A 20,097-nucleotide genomic window follows, 5' to 3' on the forward strand; every position below is an offset into this window, starting at 1 on the left:
GAACTCCCAATCTTCTCAACGATGTCTTGAATGTCAGATATCGATGTTCCTCCATAGGGCTATTCTTTCTGGGAGATTTGGTTCCCTGCGGTGCGTCTGTGTGGGGCCCCTGATCATGGTAAACGTAAATGTTGATTATCGATCTCACTAAGTTCGTAAAAAGTTCGAGAAACTACCTTCTAGATAGTACTGGAGTATCCGCCTTACTTTGAGGAAGGAAAATGTAACTGCAGAAAGAAAGAAAAAGAGGGTGGGGGTGAATGGTACCGAATGCGCTATAACGATTTCATCCCATATAGCTGGTTATTACCTTCCGTGATCTCCTATGAACCGGTATTCTAGAATTCTGCATTCACTACATGTGTATGCTAGCAGCTGTTAGTCAGGAAAATATCTCCTATATATATGTCTTGTGAAAGTACAAGAAGGTCTCTTCCACACACCTACGTTACCTACTAGCTAGAACAAACGGCCACCATCCGAAATCTCGTTAACGAGATGAAAAAAAGAAAGATAATGTCTCGTTTCGTCTCGTCTCGGAGGCATATCTGGTTCATCATTTGATTAGATCTTCTAGCAATTTGATAGGCGTTTTTAGCGTGCAATCCATATCATATCAGTGACACAATGACCCCCAAGCACCAGAATCGATAGGGCACGAGCCATGCACATGCGCCTGTGTAAATTAGATTTTGCATTTGGGAAGAAAATTCATGGAGCCAGATACTCACTCGTCTAGCTGTCTAAATAATAACCAGAAAGCCTCCTCTCTGGAGAACGAAATATTGTATGTGCACGGATATCCTAGGTAGATACAGAGCTCTTTGCACTAGCCCGTCAACCCCCGGTGGGAGACCAGTAAACGCATCGTGGCCAGTAAACTGACCTCCAATGCAGGTCAGTCACAGACAGATCCCCATCCACTTTACACTTGCTCCCCTTTCCATACCAAGACACCCATCTCTCAACCCACGAACCATCGTGCGAGAAACCAAAACGGCTCCTCTAGTGCCCCTCAGGTCCCATCTCACGCCCTACCACCTACAGTGTATCTACCATCGGAAAGTCTCCCCTAGCGTCCGTACCCTCTTTACCCCAAGCGCATCAATTCTCGGTTAGCAAGAGACGAAATGAGCAAGATCTTGTCTCGTTTCGTCTCGTTTGACGCGGGTCTCGGGACAGCCAACAAGGATCAGTGCTCTTGTCAAACAACGACCGCGCGCGCGCACCAAAAAGTTGTTTCTGGTGCTGTGACGTCTCCTCCCTAGGATGGGTGCTCCTGTCAAAACGAAGAAAAAAAATTGTGTTTTGTCTTAGTTGGGTCCCCGGGACATGAACAACACGAACTGAACTCTTGTCTTGGAGAAGAAAATGAGGTTTCTAAGACAGTCAAAACTCATTTTTCCCATCCCCAACGGCGGGTTGCTGCCACCCACACACGGTCACTGCAATGCTCGTGCTAAAAAATGGGGTTTGGTCGTTTGTCGTTGGCTGTCTAAGACGTTCTGAGGGAGAAACTGTCTTATTGGAAAGTGTCAAAATCAATTTTTCCCCAACAGCGCATGCAATGGGTAGTGTCGGCACCCGTGCACAGTCTCGGGTTTCGGCTTTCCCTTAGTTATGCAGTGCCAAGGACCTTTGAGTTGCTATAATTATATTTCTGTGGAGGCTTCTAGAGTATGTAACGTCAATTCAAGAGGCGAAATTAATACGTGCATGAAGCTCGCGATCGATCAGGGGTTGGCTAAACGAAGAGGCACAAAAACGGCCTTCTGGATTTCTGCAGGTGGGAGATGAGGTCGATCTGGAATAGGGTTTGACACAATTTAGATTCTCCCATAGAGTACTCCTGTACGTATCCTTGACAAGATGATACTGATCGTTTTCAGTAAGGGTTAAGAATTTGGTGAGGGGGAGGAATGAAAATAAAGAATGATTATCTAAAGGATGTTACTGGAATTAACCACTCTTTCGACCCCCACGAAAAGGCGGCATTATTTATTGAATGAGCTGGTCATCTGACCTTAGAATTCCGCTGTAGAGCCAGTAGGACGCTCCGCTTCCGCCTGGGTCGATAACTAAATAAACCTCTCTTTTCCCTCTCCAGTAAAGTCTTCAGCCACCATGGCGAGCGCGGGAAATCTAGGCCAGTTTATTCGTAGTGAGTGCTAATATCACGTACAACCTATGGATGCTAGTAACAAGGCCCGTATCATTACCCCCAGTATTCACCATTACCCCATGCCTGCATGTAGGAAGAATATATATAGAACATAAACAGTTGGGGTACCGGGATTGCATAATTTAAGTTGATCACGAATTGCGACAGCCAAGTTTAAGGTCTGGAATGAACCATTCAGTCGCTCGCTCGCTCGCGACTGGGTGTGTGTGTGTGTTCTATATGAACGCCTCCTATGATCCCAATCGCAATATGCAATTCGCAGATCTGTATATTGGGCATTTAAGCTTCCGAGGCGCTGGAGGAGGTAATGAACCCCACAAGCAGTATCTCACCCGTGGGCCAATCCTAGACTGCGTACTGGGATCTAGACTGGCGAAATTGGATGTTAATATAGGCGCGCAGGCATTCCCACTAGGTAGATGGCCCAGGCCAGTGGATGCTCAACGTGTCACAATATAACTCCACGGCCACAGATACTAGACATCTATACCCAGTGAAGATAATGGGCTGACAGGAACTTGGGCCAATAGATACCATCTGTATGGATTGGGGATTTGCCAGCTTTGCTGCTTCTTCCATATATCCTATCTTTGTAGCCCTTGCGATCGCCATTGACAGATAGTAGTATTCGTGAAAGACTATAAGGATGTAACTCCAAACTCTATTAAAACTTTCCCTATTCGCAATTTGAATCGATATGGCTACTTGGGACGTAGGCGATCAATTAATTCAAGTCCCCAGAGTATGGTAAGCACCCCAGATACTACAGGCATGAACATGTTGTGATATATATAGCCATCTAGACGCATCCATATGGCTATACTTACCACGCGTTCATATATGTATATAACTCGCCTTTTTCCAATGGCATCATCCGTCTCTTGTTCTCCAGATCGACATCCCAGGATAGGAGTTCATTGATCTAACTAACCTAACCCTATCGAAACAACGGCCTGATTGGTCACAGGCCAACCAAACAAACATACTAACTAGCAATCGGCGAAACATGTTTTCATCCCCGCTGTTATTTCTCGCGAGTAGGTATCGGAAATGAGGGCGGTGAACAACCATGTTATAACAGGTAGTAGTGGGCTGAGCCCAATGTTAGCACCCTTGTCTAGCACGGAAAAGATTAACCACTCCGCACTAGCTAATAGACCATTCATCCATGGTAAAAGGAGTTGTTCCTGCAGCTGTCACACTATTGTGAATAGTAGTCACGCAGGATGAGGATTAGATGAGGTACCTAGCAGAAGAGTAACATCAAGTCTACCGAGTAGTGAGTAACACCCGTACTACTTCCCTGCCTACTCAGCACTCGCTCACTCGTCCACTTGCCCACAACCACCCCTGTCTGTGCAATGCAAATCTCCGTCCCGCGGCATTGTCCACACAGGCTATTCCATACCAAGAACTGAACCCTTGTCCTGGTTGTTAATCCCCACTCCACGCACAGGTACCGGTTAACTCCCTTTTTCTTTCTTCTTCTTCTGCTTGTTTGCTCCTCGGTAGGGCAGGCGGGTAGGCATTGACTTTGGTGTCTACGCTCATCATCCCACGTCCAAGCCCACCCCCCCCCGTGAGATCTTTGCTCTTAACACTCTCATCACCACCTCCACACTCATTTACCTATCCATTCATTCACCTGTTCACCCATACACTCCTTTAACCAAACAGTCAGTAGGAATCCCCCGCAAGCCATGGATCCGAAATCACCACAGTCCTTACCTTCACCTACCTCACCTTCTTCGCCTTCCTCATTTTCACCTTCTTCGTCTTCCCCCTCTTCGCCCTCTTTGCCTTTCTTGCCTTCAACGCCACCTGCCACGTCTTTACCCACACCCCCTAACTCGTCGCCTATAAACCCGATCGCAAAACGTGATCTTCGACTGATTAGGGGTGCAAAATCCAAGGTTTGTTTATTTATCCTTATTTTCGCATTTATCTCGAGGCTGACAAATAAACATAGCGTCCAGTAACACAGCTCCTCTCCTCGCCATGGAATTATCAACCCCCGCGCCTTCAAACACAAATCCATACGCCCCAAGACCTTTATATTGCGGTCAATAGAGCCCGGCACTACGATGGTCATGCTCCCTCACTCAATCCATCACCGGCAACTACGAATCCTACGTTTCTTCCATACTCTGGTAATTTTGTCCTTGACGCATCATTCGCACTGCCATCTGACAGGCAGCCACTTCTTGAGAAGATCCGTCAGCTGCAGCAACGGCAGAAAGCAGAATGCGCAGAGTTGGCGAAGAAGTTGATCGATTTGATCCAGAAAGTGGACGGGTATGAGTACGTGAAACTTGGGAATGGATCGCAGTTGAGCGGGCTGAAAACGGTGGTGGGGTGGTATTTCCATTTCGTATGCTCGGCATCGAAAGAGTGCTGTCCAAGTAAGTCAAATCTATCTTGAGAGGAAATACATTTTTGAAATTGTTACTAATGGTTGTTCAGAGAGCAATAGTATTAGTAATCGCGACTGTAAAGGGAGTATATATGTATCAATGTCGACGGAGAGAGTATACATATACTATACGCATCGGGACTTGCACGAGCCTGCAACACCTCGCGGGTTTGAAATGGCATTCGAAAATCTACCGGCGGAGGTCAAGGTACAGGATGGTGGGGTGCTTGTGGCTATGCAGCAATTGGAGGGAATTGAGCGGGAAGTAGATGTGGAGAGTGAGTCGTCGGGAGGGTCGGATCAATCAGAGAAGACCGAGCAGGATCGCGGGGTAAAACCCAAGAAAGAGGTGGTAGGAGCAGAAAAGGAAAAACTGGTTGATATGCAGCAGCTGGAAGGTGGAAGAGCAGAAGGACAACTAAACCTCGACCAATTAGAGGGTGGTGGGCGGGAAGGACAGTTAGATCTCGAGCAACTGGAAGGAGGTCGGTCAGAAGGACAGCTCGATATCCGGCAATTAGAAGAGAATGGGCCTGAGGGGCAACTGGATATCGGTCAACTGGACAATATATCACCAGAGCATCGGGCGAAGACAATACCAGCAGAAGTGGAATCGAAAGTATCAGGTTCTCCGGCGGAACCCACTCCCCTACCAACTCCGACACCCACTCCTCCGAAGCTGCGCCGAAAACCAAGCCCAATATCCATTCCCCCAGTGTCCCCCCACCCTCTCGCTTCCCTCCAGCCACCCACTACTCCCCTTCCGCCATTCACCCCAAACATGTTGCCCAACATCCGCCCAACACCGGCCGCAACTCCTGGATCTGTGAATCGTAATCACAGCAAACTCAGCGCGCTCCGCGACATGGTCGATGCATGGCATCCGGATGATGAATCCGGAGAGAACAACGCTCCCGAGAAAGTGAACCCATTCCTAAAGGTCACATTCAGGTTCATGGTGGAGTGGTTTCAGTCCTCTATGGGACATCCGGAGGTTCAAAGAGAGATCTACCGGATCCTGGATATGGAGGCCGAAGGAGAAGGGGAAGGATCAGGAGCTGGTGAGAGCGATGTAGAGGACACAGTAGTGGGAGACGATAACCGGTCGGTGAGAATCGATTATGATGATGATATGAGCCGGAAAGATATGGATGAAGAGGAGGATATTGTGGTTGATGTGCTACGGTATGTGTCTTTACCCCTCTTATTGGCGTATATATGCGTGCAGTTATACTAACTTAGCTACGCAGAACACCAACAAGGAAAACGCCAACTCCGGATAGCCCAACACGAAAACTGACGTTGGATCTTCCTAAGAAAGCGCGGCGCTCAGTGCGGGAATTGTTGAAACTAGGATACGGGACATCCACCAGGGTGTTGAGCCCGATTGTCGAGTCTGCCAGTGAGAAGAGGAAAAGCACTGATGGTTCAGGAAAGAAGGGAAAGATGAGTCGTAGAAGTGGAGAGTCGGACAGGTGAGGACTATATGAATAACATTGATTATAAATCGCTGTAACTATCGGATTTTGGTTTTTTTTGGTGGAGTTTTATCTTTTTTTTTTTTTTTTTTTTTTTACCCTTTTTTTTTTTTTTTACTTTTTTCTATCTTTCTCTTTTTCGGGGGAAGGGGATTTGGACGTTCATGAAGCATGGTGATGTATCATTGGGGTATGAGGTGTGTTTTTTGTATACTAATTATATTATTTTTTGGCTTTGGCTTTGTATTTTCTTTTCATTTCACCTTTTTCCTTTTTTTTCTTTCCCTTTTTTTTTTTTTTATTTTTTTTGCAAAAGTTGGTGTTCCTGTTTTTGGTACTTTACGGTGGAGATAAATGTATTTGTAGTTTTGGTGTTAACCTGTAAACTGTTGAGTTGGTGGGTTTATGCATTATTGGGACTTTCTGATTGACCTGTATTTAGAGTAACATGTATGTCGTGCGTCTTCTATGGCAAATACGATGGACTTGATATCGATCCTAACGGCGGCCAATATTTGCAAGTGATAGAACCACCTATACCTCTCAGAAAGTGCACGTCTGGCAATTTTGTTTTACGTTCTATCAAAGCCTAGGCCTCAAGCTTTAATTTGAATCATTCCATATTTCCCCCCGACTTCTAGACTCTTTTTTCAGGTGGTACCAAAAAAAGCAGAGTTGCTTGCAATTGTGGAAATGATAGACCGTATCTGATCTGAGCTAGAGTCCGTAGTCAAAAACTCCCCCTTTTGGAATAGTCGCTGGAGTACTGAGCGCCCCCCTGCGCTAGCTACTTAGGCATTCAATGCCGCCGCTCTCCCATATGTGTCATTATACCTCTCTGTGATATAATCGTGCACCTTCACTGGCGGATACTTCTCGCCTTCATCACCAACGCATTCAGGAAGACACTTGACAACATAGTCTGGGTTCCCGGCGTGGAAACATGCTATCGAATAGCGGGCTTTGCCGGATTTGTTGATGACCTGGTGAAGGCCGGAACTGTAGCGGTCGTTGGTCCAGCGGCGCATGCAGTCACCAAGGTTAACGACGTAGGCGCCTTTGATGGGGGTTACCTTCGGAGAGAGGTTAATGGAGAGCTCTTAGGTGGAGAAGGGAGAAGATAAGGGGGGGGGGCTTCATACATCGAGCCAGGAATCAGTGTCTTTATCCCAGACCTGTAGGCCGCCGGCATCGTCCTGCATAAGTAGCGTAACAAACCCTACACAGCAAACAAAACATTACAACCCGCTAGCACCAACCATCAACACCCACTCAGAACTTACCGAAATCCGTATGTGCACTGATGCCCCTCTCCCCATCATCCACCACCACGGGGTCCTGCGCCGGATAATGCAGCATCTTCACCGTCGCAAGCCGGTTCTTTGAGAACTCTGCGAAATACTCCGCATGCAGCCCCAGCGATAGCGCCAGCACTTTTAAAACGTCGTCTGCTAGCCTAAGTGTCGTCTCCAAGTACGTATCGACCGTTTTCTGGAACTCCTCTGGGTTCCCGACACTTTGCGGGTACAGGTTTGGGCCGCACGCTACCCGCTTGGTCTTCACGTATGGGTGGTCGGATTGGTAGTCGGGGCCAAAGTCAATGGCTTCTTTTAGGTCTGGGTAACGGCTGGTTTCGAAAGCCTGGCTGCGGAAGGCCTCGTAGCCACGGTGGTGGTCGTTTTGATCTGTCGCAGTCAGTGGCTGGCCGTGAATGGAGGCGGACGTACGGGAGTGGCTAACCTTTATCGTCTTTGAGCTTCTCCTCCATGGGGAGGGCGAAGAACTCTTGGGCTAGCGTGAACATGGCATCTTGCAGGGAGGAGGGAACTGGGTGGTTGATGATTTGGAAGAAGCCTTTGTCGAGGCAGGCTGCGCGCACTTGGTCTACGACGTTCTGACGGGCTGTGGGGTCGTTGCCGTAGAACGCTGTGGGTCATTTGGAATCAGTGGATGCCGGTTGAAGTGGCAATGCAAGGGAGGATTGGGAGACTCACGCGCAAAGTCGATAATCGGCGGGGCTTTTGCTTTTGGGTTTGCCATCTTGGAGTGTATCTAAGGCGGTTGAGATACTCAATTATCCTCAAGTCCGTTTGACGCCTGAGGTGGGGGGCTTATAAGTATGAAAGAAGTGTGGGGAATTGAGTCATCCTATACTGTTAAGGAAGTCATTAAGGGATGTTTCGGACCGGCCTTGCGTCATCGTGCATTGATCTTGTTTTGACATGGAGAAGATATATGCGGTTCCCATTGGATACCGACAGCTAGCCCAATCAGCACATTGTGTCTGCCCTGTGGTAAGCTGACTTGCCGCGATGTTATGAAGAAGCGGCATAACATAATCATATATTAGACACGTATCCCTTAAACTGGCATGCTGACCCCCCTAATAGAGGAATGAGATTTGTATGGGAGATCTATTATTTGATAAGAGAGATAACAGGATCTGTTAGTAAAGCCAGATAAAAATTTGCTTTTTCTGAGGGGTCAGCATTTAAGGGAGATAAGGGAAGGGTAGAGGTTAGGTTCCGGACAGACACGTCATCTAATACGAAGAGCGGGGATATACATGTACCAGTGTTCAGTTAGGATTAATAACATGTTCGATAGTGATCTACATGTCACCGGAGATGAAATGCTGCTGAGTAAATACAATAGAAGATCTGTGTGAGAGTGTGCGTAAGTAATTTGGCTGTGTTGGTAACATACATAGCAGACCCTGCAGAAGTGGTGGTGGCCGATCCTCTCTGCCGAGTGACATTACATGATGGATATGTTCATGAGCGATCACTCGATGGATCCTTGCACTTGTTAACCCTTTCCCCTACTTCCATGGGTCCACATAGCGATATTGGCTACTGTCACATTAACTTCCCAAAAATAACTATCACTCAATAGGCCCTACGGTGAAACATTGTGTATCTAGATGTAGCACTCTAATGCAGTAATCTATGTTTGTCTTGAGGGAGAGAGAACATTCAATGTTCTTTATAGCGTCGTGTTTTAACTACGTGATATCAAAGGAACAAAGAAACGCTTAAGGAAATGACTGAATATCCCACTGATATCCTGATTTCATAAAACAAAGTAGTCTCGATAAACTCAGACGCTTTGCCGGATTCTTAGCCCTACATCACGTCAAGACTAAAAACAAAGACCAACCGGCCCGCATAAATCAAAGCGGACATACACCTACGCCCACCCAAAACCACCCATAACACAGAACCCTTCAAAACACCCACCTTGCATGAAAACTAACCCCACTAGAACACTATATAACCACCTCCCCAGCTCGCACCCTCTTCTTCACCCACACAACCACAACCACACCCACACCCACGCAAAACACCACCCAAACACATTACAAAGATGAGCGAAAAAGGCCTCCTCTCCACCATAGCCCTCCAAGAGAAACGCATCAAAAACCTCACCGACCTCTACCACCGCCGCCACACCCGCTCCGTCGACCTAAAGAAGAAATGCGACGGCTGGCGCCACAAGCGGTGCGTCTCCGAGAGCGGGCCACGGGCCTACTGGAACAAGGACCTGGAGGAGGAGTCCAAACTCAAGACCGAGCTGGCAGCGCTGCTTGAGGAGAAGAGTGTGGAAGAGAGGACGTTGAAGGCGTTATTGGGTGAAATGGAGGCGAGGTTGGCCAAGAAGAAAGAGGAAGAGTGGGAGGATGAGGAGGAGGGGGACGCGGGGGAGGAAGAGGGGGAGGGGGAGGGGGATCAGGAGGAGGAGGACCGCGAGGAGCTTAGAGCGGGAGAGGCGGTCGTATGGGAGAAAGAGAGGGGGGGGCCGAACGGGGTGGAGTGGCGCGCGGCGCAGAGGGCGGAGGAGACGGAGAATGACGTTAGGATGTTGGAGCAGCAGTGGACGAAGCAGACAGACAACTGGGAGGACGGAAATAGCTGGGATGAGCAGGTCGAGCCGGATAGGTTGGGGCTTTGGATCCCTTTGCGCATGGACGGTGGCACGGCTTTGTGGGGTTAGAATGGAAAGAAAAAGGGGGGGGGGGGGGGGGGTCAATGGCGTGTTTGGTACAGAGTGTAGTTCTAGATCTGTTTGGGTAGGTGTTTTTCTTCGGGGATGCTTTGCGAATGGATATGCGTAATAGAGAACTACATGCTTTGACATGCGCAATTGAAAATGAGATATGAGTATAGCGTACGTTCTTCACAGTGAACTAGACTACTTTCATAGATCCCACGAATTCTCGCTGACAGATATTTCCTTCGGAAGTTAATATATCAATATTCAACCAATCAATCAATCATTACGAAGTTAATAGTGCTCACTATTGCCATTAAAATCGTCTCTGTGTTTCCTTGAGCTACGGTTGATATACCAATTTCGGGAATGAGCACAAGTACCGAATATAAACTAGCCACTATTCCACCGAAGAATCTAAAGCAATAATAACAGCAGAAACACGACAGCTAAGGCGATCTTATAAGTAATAGGCAACTCGAGTGATATTCCATGACTACATCTCTATCCCACGAAAATTACAATCCTACAAAACAGTTTCCCATGGTCAGGGAATACGTTATCTATGCTCATTTTATTTTTGTCAAATCAATTCGTATTCCGTGAATCCCAATTTGGACTTTGTAAGCTACTTGTAGTTTCATTGAAAATGATATCAACACCACCGAACGGCATCTATAGTACGAATCCTGTCACATGAGTGTATACACGTGTCACCCCAGCTAATCTCGCAGAACGTACATGTATATATCCAGGACAGGTATCCTCCAAAGCCAACACTGCTACGATTTGATTGTGCCATCAATCACGTGGCGCGACTTCCTCCTGCAAAATGTGACTACCTCCCAGAACCTCTTCCAACACCTGCATACCCGCCAGAACCTTCTCCTCCTGCAATCTCCTCCCAATAACCTGCAGTCCCACTGGATGTCCATGCATCAGCTCCGGGTCATCTGCCATCAATCAGCACACGTATAGTTTAACCACAATAAATCAGAAGGCGGCATACACAGCTTCCAATTGATCTCATCCAGATCGCTCCTGCCCTTGTATTCCTGCCTGGGATCCTTTACTCTATCGACAAATCCACCTGGAACTACACCCGCTGTGTAATCCATTACGTTCCACGCCTTCGTATACCCCACCCACCGACACTTTTCATGTGGCACTGCAACATGGGGCATAACCGGGGACAAGACAAGATCAACCATCCTCCCACTTTTTGACAGTGCTGAGGAAGCGTTCCATTTGTCGAGGTAGGCCTTCTGGCACGCCCATTTGCGCTTATTAAGCTGCCAGTACTCATACACGGAGATCGCGGGGGCGCGATTGATGAGCCGGGCGACATGTGGGATGGCAGGTTCGCCGCTGGCATCAAGGGCACGCCGGATATCTTCGCCGCCATCGGCTGTATAGAATTGGTCCTGTATCATCAGCCTTTTATCCTCAAAAGGCTCAGCTAATTATACCATAACCGCAATAGCCTCCTCATGGCCGTCGGGCGCCCACTCCACCACTTCATGGCCTGCCGCTTCAAGACAAGCCACGGCGTTCTCAAGCACCCTCTTGATGGGTGGATGCACCCGTACCACACCATCGTCCCTCAACACTCCAAACACCATTTTTCTCTGTAGCGTATCCCGGTACACATCCTCCCTCCACGGGATAGGTGCAACTTTAGGATCCAGGTTCCACGGCTCCGCGTCAATTACCGCTTTTGTGATCATCTTTAGCGACGATATGGAACGTGCCATGGGACCAATTACCGAAGGGACATGTTCCTGCCCTTCGGTACTCACCACTACGCCCTGGTACGGGAGTCTTGTGCTCTGCTCCAGCCACAGGAATTAGGTCACCGCAGCCATAGGGGTACAATATGCTATGAACTCACACTAGGCTTCAACCCGTATGTGCCCATCAGCGCGCTTGGGATACGTATACTTCCGCCAATATCAGTCCCCCACCCTACAAGGCCCCCACACATGAATAGATTGACAGCCTCACCGCCTGAGCTACCACCCGGTGTGAGAAAAATACTCCGTGGGTTGTAGGTGCAACGAAATATGTTGTTCTCTGTCTCGCACCACATTATGCTTTGCGGGAGATTGGTTTTTGCGAATATGATTGCACCTAGTGAACCGAGCATTTCTGTGAGAACTGAGGGTGGTAACGTAGAAGCATTACCAATGTAGGAGACGTATCCAATTGTGGTGTCGCTGCCCGGGACGTGGAATTGGTCTTTGACAGTTACGGGGAGGCCGTGGAGGGGCCCACGTTGGTCAGCGGGTAAGGCATCAAGTTCTGCGGCGCGAGCGAGGGCAGAGGGAAAGAGAGGTTCTGTCAGTGTGTTTAACTAGAGGGTGATCAATTGCCTTGCCATGTAATCGCTCTTTAGGGGGGAACTCACGAGCTGTGTAATGATCGTAGCTCTTCAAAAGGCATATTATTAGCCCCGACCTCAACTCCCACGAATCTGAATAGCTCTCACCAACAGCTTTACAGATATTGACACCAACTTACCGCTTAATGTACGCCGTCACCAGCTCTGTGCAGCTCCACTCTCCACGCCTCAACATGCCCAACACAACCACGGCATCAGGCTCCTCCGTCATCATCTTCTCACGAGCCGTGAGAAACTCAAACCCTATACCACCATGGCTGAAAATATTCGATATGTCCGGGGGCAAGATGACTGCTTTAAGCCTCCCAGTTGGGGCCATATATGGGCGATACACTTTAAACAGCTCCATGCGCTTGGCCTCGGCGCGGGCTTTCCAGTTAGTGCTCATTGCGGTAGGTATGCTGCTGTCGTTTCTTTGTTTGAAGCTTTCGACGACTCTAGCTGTTTTGCAGGCACGGAACGATGAGGTGTGTAGTCCAGAGAACTGCTCTGACAGCTAGGTATCATATCAGGGCACCCCTCACTTTTGACGCATTGATCGCACTGCATACATGTAGAGCATGTAGCCATCTATCCCTATCCCTGTCGTTCGGTTATGCTATCCAAGGACTTGAGAGCAAGACCTCGGGTGTATGGTGGGCGTCACGATATCGGGGTCGGTAAAAGTACATGAACGCCAAATCTATCTCCTCAACCACAACACAATATATTTTTGATTAGAGGCCGTAGAATGACAGAGAACCAAGAGGAGAATCATTCTACGGCCTTTAATCTTAATTATCTTGTGTTGTGGTTGAGGAGATAGACTTTGAAGTTGGGTGAGTTTGGTAGGGAGACAGGTCAATTTTTACCCATACAGATTGTTAAGGCCAGATCAAAATCCACTAAAAATACCCCTGTCCATCACCATAAAGCACTCGGTTTATTACCAAAAGGGCGTTGATCTGCCATCTGTGAGCTCAAAAACACCTAAATAGGTGATGATTTACCTGATGGAGATTTTTACATGTGCCAAGACCGACCCCGATATCGTGACGCCCACCATATTCCAGAGCCCATCTGACTGCCATGTCGAGAAGAGTGTGGGGGAGGGAAGCCTTACACTAATTAAGCTACATACCATCTAGAGTAGACAACAGCCCGGACGTGAGACGTGGGGACAGCCAGACAGCCAGGGCAGGACGTGGGGTAAGTAGCGAGCGAGCGAGCGAGCGACACCGGCCGGCTAGGCTAGGCTAGCCCGGAACGGCAGTGTATCCTCTTGACGTCATGCAGGGACAACAAGCGCGACACAGCCAATGGAAATGATTGATCCGCAGCTAAGCGTGCGGTGGAACATCACCACACGGGCATAGATAGCAGATGTCTTTGGGGGCACAGTGAACAGCTCATGCGGGTCGCCGGGTCTTGTAAATTAACATATGTACCTACTTTATCTATCCTTCACAGACTGGGACGACAGAGACCACGTATTCTGCTAGTATACATACATCCCCGCTCTATAGTACACAGAAGAGAAAAAAAAAACACAATTCGATATCACTTGGGCAGCGCCTGCTTCTTGCCTGCTCCACCTGTTCTGCCTATTCAGATAGACTGAGATACTACCTCTTACCCAGCTGTCCTCACCACCCACAACTACAGACCTACAATGACCCCCCAAACCACCGACGTTCTCATCGTCGGCGCCGGCCCCGCCGGCCTAATGCTCTCGTACCCCCCCCCTCTTTCTCTCCCCTCTCCCCTCTCCCCTCCCCCCACCGCCCACTACTAACCCCCTCTCCCCCAGCACGCTCCTAACCCGCCTCGGCATCCCCCTCCTCCACATCGACGACCGCCCGCACGCCACCAGCACCGGCCGCGCCGACGGGCTGCAACCCAAGACGCTCGAAACACTGTCACAACTCCGCCTGCTCACGCCGCTGCTCGAACGCGGGGTCAAGATCTACGACATTGCGTACTGGAACTCGACGGCGGAGCACGCGCTGAAGCGGACGAGAAGGGAGTGCCATTTCCCCGGGGTCGTGGAGGTGGTGGAGAGGTTTATACTGATCTGCCATCAGGGGGTTGTGGAGGGCGTGTTGGAGGGGGATGTGGTGGGGAGGGGGGGCGGGGTGGTGAGGGGGGTGGGCTTCGCGGGGTATGAACTGGAGGGGGCGGAGGGGGAGGGGGAGGGGGGGATGGTGAGGGCTTGGTTTGAGAAGGTGGGGGCGGGGGAGGAGAGTGAGAGGAGGGAGGTGAGGGCAAAGTATGTGGTGGGGTGCGACGGCGCGCATAGTGCGGTGCGGAGGTGTATGCCTGGTGCGAAGATGGAGGGGGAGAGCACGGATGTGTTTTGGGGCGTGTTGGACGGCGTGATAGAGACGGACTTTCCGGACCTGTGGAGTAAATGGTGGGTTTCTTTCTGTGGGGGGTTGTCTGGCGGTGGGGGGACTAGAGGGTGTGAGTGTTCAGGGCGGGGAGTGCTTGTGCGAGAGATGAAAGGTCCGCGGCCTGGATACTTGCGTTCGCGGTGCTCTTTTGCGGCGGATTGGTATTGCTTGCTTACCGGCAAAAGAACCAGAGAATGCAAATGACGGAAACAAGGATGGTTTGTATGAGAGAACGGCACCATGGCACTCTATACAAACCATCCTTGCCCCAATTAGCTACATTTTCTCGTTCTTTTGCTTGTAAGCAAGTGCTGTGCTCCAGGTATTGTGTAAGCTTTCGGGGATGGATGGACTGACTGACCTCCAATGGGCCCACAGCGCAATCGCCACCCACGACAGAGGCACAATCCTGTGCATCCCGCGCGAGCGCGGCATGACACGGCTGTACATCGAGCTCAGCAACGGGAGCAAGTCGGAGGCGGCGCAGGAGTTTGTCATGGCGCGCGCGAGGGAGATCATGGCGCCGTTCAGCGTCGAGTGGAGGAGTGTCGAGTGGTTCGGCGTCTACCAGAGTCAGTTGTTCTGGCATCCCAGTAGCACTTCTGTCCGGGTTTGAGATGCTGATGTGGAGGGCGGATGTGATAGTCGGACAGCGGATAGCTAGCACATTCAGTGACCGCGGCCGTGTCTTTATCGCCGGCGATGCAGCGCACACACACTCGCCCAAGGCCGCCCAGGGTATGCTCCCCCCGATGTCAATGATAGTAGTAACAACCCTAACCAACCCTGGATCGCAGGCATGAACGTCTCCATGCACGACACCTTCAACCTCGCCTGGAAGCTCGCCTGCGTACTCAAAGGCCTCTCGCCCGCCAGCCTCCTCGACACCTACATCAGCGAGCGCCGCAAGATCGCGCACGACCTCATCGCCTTCGACCACGGCCACGCCTCCGCCTTCACGGGCAACGACGCCGCCGCCCTCGCTGCAAACTTCGAGAAGAACATCCGCTTCATCTCCGGCGTCGGCGCCGACTACGACGCGAACGTGCTCAACCGCCCGCTGGCGGCGGGACTGACGTGCGGGCTCGTCCCGGGACAGCTGCTTACGCCGGCCAGGGCAACGAGGTATGTGGATGCAAACCCGGTCGACGTGCAGCGCGACATACCGTGGCTGGGGCAGTGGCGGGTGTATTTCCTAACCGACGACTACCACGCCGCGCGCCCGCTGCTGGAGGGCCTGTGTGCGGCGGTTGAAGCGCCGGGACACATCCTTGCGCGGGCGGCGGCGGCGTCTGCGGCGTCTGCGGCGGCGGAGGGTGTGGCGCGGGCGGGGTGGGTGGCGGCCGATGAGTTTGTGCAGCCGGGGCGGTATCTGGCGGGGGGGCAGCAGGTGCTGAGTTATTCGCTTATCACGCGGACGGCGCGGGGGAGCGTGGAGCTGGAGGAGATGCCGGCGCTGGTGAGGGGGAATCGGTGGGCGGTGTATGTGGATGATCTGGGGGAGGGCGTGTCGCCGGTGGCGAGGTGGGGCGGGGGCGCGGTGGGCGGCGGGGACGTGCTGGTGGTGTGTGTCAGGCCCGACGGGTATGTCGGTGCTGTGGGCGGGCGGTGGGGCGACGGACAGGCGGCGCAGGCGGCGGAGGCGGCGGCGGCGGCGGCGGCGGCGGCGTGGCTGGAGGCGTATTTTGGTGGCTTTTTGGTTGGGTGATTGTGGGCTAGGGTTACAGAGCGGAGAGTGGTGGCGATTTCTGTGGCAGCGATTTCTGTGGTAGCGATTTCTGTGGCTTTCGGGGTAACAAGTATTACTTCACGATCTGATCAGCGAATGGCTTGATTAGACTATTTAGAGTACTACTGCACACAATCGTGATCTTGATCGCAATCGGTAATCTTAAATTTGCGGGAAAAAAAACAAAACTCCCAGATGTAAAGGGTTCGTTACCCCGGATTATTAGCTATAGAAGTGCCGCGCCGGCCGCCGGGTGTACTCTAGGGCACTCTACCGCGGGGATGTCTAGGCGGTGGACAAAAGAAATATAGACGGCGGAGGTGGGAACAGGGGGAGGAGAAGAAGAAAATATATGTGGTGGATAGGAGGAGGCGCCAGTTGTAGGAAGACATGGAAAGAAGTAAAAACACACCAAGAAGTCCATAAAAGAAGAAGAAAAAAGAAGTAACCACCAGCCAACCAGTAAAAGGATTAAAAAGAAGCAAACCACGAAAAAACAAAAAGTAAAAACGACATGGAAAGAAGTAAAACCACGCCCAAGAAGAAGCCCGTAAAAGAAGAAGCAAGTAACAAACGTTAACATCAAAAACATTAAACCCAGTAAAAGTCGTCAAAAGAAGAGGCAAAAAGTTAAAAGCCCGTAAAAAAAGCATAAGAATCCGAAGAAGTAAAAACCCCGTTAAAAAAAGAAGCAAAGCACACAAAACACCAAAACGAGAAGAACCAGCAGATAGTTGAAAAAAAAAAAGAGCCCTAGAGTAGCGAGTAGCTAGCAAAGAAAACAGAAGTAATCCCCCGGCCCCGAAAAGCACCAACGCCCTCAAAAAGCAAAACCCCCATTCCATCCATTCCCCCATCCCCCCAGCCCATCCGAAAAAGCCACCCCCCGATCCCAACCCAGAAAAAAAGCCCCTCCACCATCACCAAACAAGGCGCGCAAAAAAAAAAACCAACACCTAAACCATCCTACTCCTCGACTCCACCTCCCACGCCGCCACGCCCGCCCTCTTCTCGCCCCTGACCCTCAGACTGCCCGTCCACCTCGGCACCGCGACAACGACGAAGCCGTCGTCGTTCTCGTCGTCGTCGTCGTCGGCGCTGCTCTCAAAGTCGTAGGAGTCGCCGTAGAGCCGCTTCTCGAGGTAGCGCCGCTGCAGCTTGCGCGGCGTGACGTAGGAGCGCAGCTTGCGCATGAGGCGCCGGGGCGCTGTGAGGTGGGAGTGCGGGGCGCGCGGGGAGCGCGGGGAGGGGCCCGGGGATTGGGCGCCGGGGCGGCGGTGGAGGGGGTGGGGGAGGCTGAGGGAGAGGGTGCTCATGCTGGGGGTGAGACGGAAGGACATTGTTGTTGTTGTTGTTGGGGATGTGTGGGTTTGAGAGTAGTGGTGGGTGTTTGACTGGGCCAGCGCAGTCTCTCAGTACGAGAGACGGTGTTTTGTGCTGGTTGACGTTTGACCGTTGGTGGTTTGTGCGCGGAGAAGGGAAGGAAGGGAAGAGTTCGCACAGAAGATTCCAGCGGGAGCTTTGAGGTCGTTTAGCGTAATTCCTCGCTTAGAGCCTTTCTATGTAGCGGGCTGCTAGGCTGTGCTATATATAGCGGGTAGACGGTGGATGGTGGACGCACGTAGGTGTGATAAAATTCTATGGGCGCTCAATAGAATTTATATCAGCTCTCCTTCCACTCTTCCTCCTTCCTGCCTCCCGTCTGCCCTACCCCAGCCTTCGACTCCCGCTCGCCTAGCTAGGGCCGTATGCCGTCTGCAGAGTGTAATTGCGCAAGATGACTCCAGTGCAGCAATTGTGGTAGGCAGACGTTATAGATATTGGCAACGTTTGGCTGGGCTTAAATGAGGCGGAAGTTTCTTTTTGCGTGGTGTTGTGCGCAGGCAAGGCGATGTAGTACCGTCGATTCCGATTCCCGGCGCCGATTGATGGTTTCTTTTTTTTTTCTTAACTCTGTGCCGCCGGGATGTGGAAAAGAAATTTTTTTTTGTTCGGACTTCAGGTACAGAGACGGCCATTTCTTTCTTATAATGTGGGGGAGCTCGGCGGATCATGAGGAATTAGCTTTGATGATGATCGACGGTGGTGTGCAAATTCTATGGCGTTGTTCGTCTCGTACGTTGACGTTGTTGTTGTTGTTGTACTACCAGTTAGCTCGTGCAGGCATTGTGACAGGTCGAGTGAGAGCGTGTGATGCGCCTCTACGTGGGCCTGTCTCAACGGCCGACCAGATCTCCGCGGTGGGAGAGCCACGCCAGCTGGCGCCATAGATCGGGGTGGCAGTGCATCGCGCGGTGCGGATAGGCAGGTACGGCGACGACGACGACGACTTTATTTGCGGCTGGATAAATAATCTTCCATTGTAGGTAGTTAATCCGGTCCAGCCAAGAAAAGAAAAGTTGGTACCTGTGGAGTAAGCAAGCTTTTGTAGGCTAATAACTTCTACATGATATGAGAGTATGACAGTAGAGATTGATCGAAACTGTTTCCCTGGACAGCCAATCGCAGCGTGCCTTGGCGGGCCGTGTTCCTGCCAGGGTCATGATGCCCCCCCAGACTTAAAGGTAGCATGAGAAAAACGCCAAGGCTCGAATAACCTTTCAACCACAACAGATATTAAGAATCGGTACAGTTAAAACTCTTCGCCATCACGGTGCCCAGCCTTTTTTTCTGTACAGGTTTTTAATATCAATCGTGGTTGAAAAGTTATTCGAGACTTGGCGTTTTAATTATCATGTTACCTTTAAGGCTGGGGGCACCACCACATTTTTTTCGGGGATGTGCAGGGGTGCGTAGGGTTCTAGATCTTCAATGTACAGTAAACACTCTTTGTGCGACCTGCATGCTACTACTTACATCGTTCAATCGCGAGGGGTTTGACTTCATTGTTTCCCCTTCCTCATGCTCGTGGCTCTGGCCCACTCAACGTCGCGGGGCGGAAAGGGGGCGAGTGTATGGGGGTTGATGCATTCATTAATAGACAACTATGCCTCAAGGTCATGCGATTGGGGAACGGGGGGGAACGGGGGGAACGGGGGGTTTGCATGTGATGTGGGGGAGGAAAATTAGCATTTAGAGTAACGGACACAGGGTGCAGCTTGTCATGGGCTTTTTCGGGCAACGTCATCAGCATCCGATTGACATTCTGGGGGGTCTCTCCACTTTCGTCGTCTTCAAGCTTCTAGTTCGCCATCGATTCGATGCATCACGTACATACGTCTTGGCCACCGCCATTGATGGCAAAGGATCCATGGTTCTCCTTTTCGCAGGAAGCCGGTGACGTTCAGCAATCTACTGGAGGGATCATCATGCTCGAAGGTGCCCAAGCAGATCATAATGAGTATAATATGGAAGACTAGCCCATTTGAGATATACAAGTGCTAATATCAAAACTTAACAAGACTCAGTCTCTCGCTATGACTACCCCTCTTCGCCATCAAACTCGGGGTTGCCGAGAATTTCGCCATCATATCCAATGGTCAAGGGTCAGGTCGAGCCGAGCTCCCGGACATGAATTTCGACCGGCGAGAGA

The 20,097-nt window shown here is 50.8% G+C and overlaps 7 protein-coding genes across 7 annotated transcripts; 3 read left to right on the top strand and 4 right to left on the bottom strand.

Moving 5' to 3' along the window:
• Positions 1 to 33: 33 nt before the first annotated feature.
• Positions 34 to 980, bottom strand: H6S33_010557 (uncharacterized protein; the record flags this gene model as incomplete). Its single annotated transcript, XM_044842178.1, has 8 exons — positions 34 to 109; positions 177 to 227; positions 311 to 368; positions 444 to 455; positions 660 to 676; positions 732 to 770; positions 817 to 886; positions 950 to 980. The coding sequence occupies 8 exons, from the start codon at positions 978 to 980 to the stop codon at positions 34 to 36; spliced, it is 354 nt and encodes a 117-aa protein (XP_044696487.1).
• Positions 981 to 3,882: 2,902 nt separating this feature from the next.
• H6S33_010558 (uncharacterized protein) lies at positions 3,883 to 6,074 on the top strand (the record flags this gene model as incomplete). Its single annotated transcript, XM_044842190.1, has 4 exons — positions 3,883 to 4,095; positions 4,152 to 4,584; positions 4,646 to 5,780; positions 5,846 to 6,074. 4 exons carry the CDS (start codon positions 3,883 to 3,885, stop codon positions 6,072 to 6,074), a joined length of 2,010 nt encoding a protein of 669 aa, XP_044696488.1.
• A 790-nt stretch (positions 6,075 to 6,864) lies between these two features.
• H6S33_010559 (uncharacterized protein) lies at positions 6,865 to 8,113 on the bottom strand (the record flags this gene model as incomplete). Its single annotated transcript, XM_044842201.1, has 5 exons — positions 6,865 to 7,146; positions 7,216 to 7,292; positions 7,357 to 7,758; positions 7,814 to 7,999; positions 8,068 to 8,113. The coding sequence occupies 5 exons, from the start codon at positions 8,111 to 8,113 to the stop codon at positions 6,865 to 6,867; spliced, it is 993 nt and encodes a 330-aa protein (XP_044696489.1).
• A 1,326-nt stretch (positions 8,114 to 9,439) lies between these two features.
• On the top strand, positions 9,440 to 10,066 carry H6S33_010560 (uncharacterized protein; the record flags this gene model as incomplete). The annotated part of the gene is made up of 1 exon (XM_044842212.1): positions 9,440 to 10,066. The coding sequence occupies one exon, from the start codon at positions 9,440 to 9,442 to the stop codon at positions 10,064 to 10,066; it is 627 nt and encodes a 208-aa protein (XP_044696490.1).
• A 798-nt stretch (positions 10,067 to 10,864) lies between these two features.
• On the bottom strand, positions 10,865 to 12,852 carry H6S33_010561 (uncharacterized protein; the record flags this gene model as incomplete). Its single annotated transcript, XM_044842223.1, has 6 exons — positions 10,865 to 11,016; positions 11,073 to 11,487; positions 11,533 to 11,892; positions 11,955 to 12,416; positions 12,471 to 12,492; positions 12,584 to 12,852. 6 exons carry the CDS (start codon positions 12,850 to 12,852, stop codon positions 10,865 to 10,867), a joined length of 1,680 nt encoding a protein of 559 aa, XP_044696491.1.
• A 1,263-nt stretch (positions 12,853 to 14,115) lies between these two features.
• On the top strand, positions 14,116 to 16,544 carry H6S33_010562 (uncharacterized protein; the record flags this gene model as incomplete). The annotated part of the gene is made up of 5 exons (XM_044842234.1): positions 14,116 to 14,177; positions 14,254 to 14,856; positions 15,215 to 15,408; positions 15,482 to 15,574; positions 15,634 to 16,544. 5 exons carry the CDS (start codon positions 14,116 to 14,118, stop codon positions 16,542 to 16,544), a joined length of 1,863 nt encoding a protein of 620 aa, XP_044696492.1.
• Positions 16,545 to 17,521: 977 nt separating this feature from the next.
• H6S33_010563 (uncharacterized protein) lies at positions 17,522 to 17,905 on the bottom strand (the record flags this gene model as incomplete). The annotated part of the gene is made up of 1 exon (XM_044842245.1): positions 17,522 to 17,905. One exon carries the CDS (start codon positions 17,903 to 17,905, stop codon positions 17,522 to 17,524), a length of 384 nt encoding a protein of 127 aa, XP_044696493.1.
• Positions 17,906 to 20,097: the final 2,192 nt, after the last annotated feature.

Source organism: Morchella sextelata (assembly GCF_020137385.1).
Source record: "Morchella sextelata strain SCLS chromosome Unknown scls_5, whole genome shotgun sequence".
Lineage (NCBI taxonomy): Eukaryota > Fungi > Ascomycota > Pezizomycetes > Pezizales > Morchellaceae > Morchella > Morchella sextelata.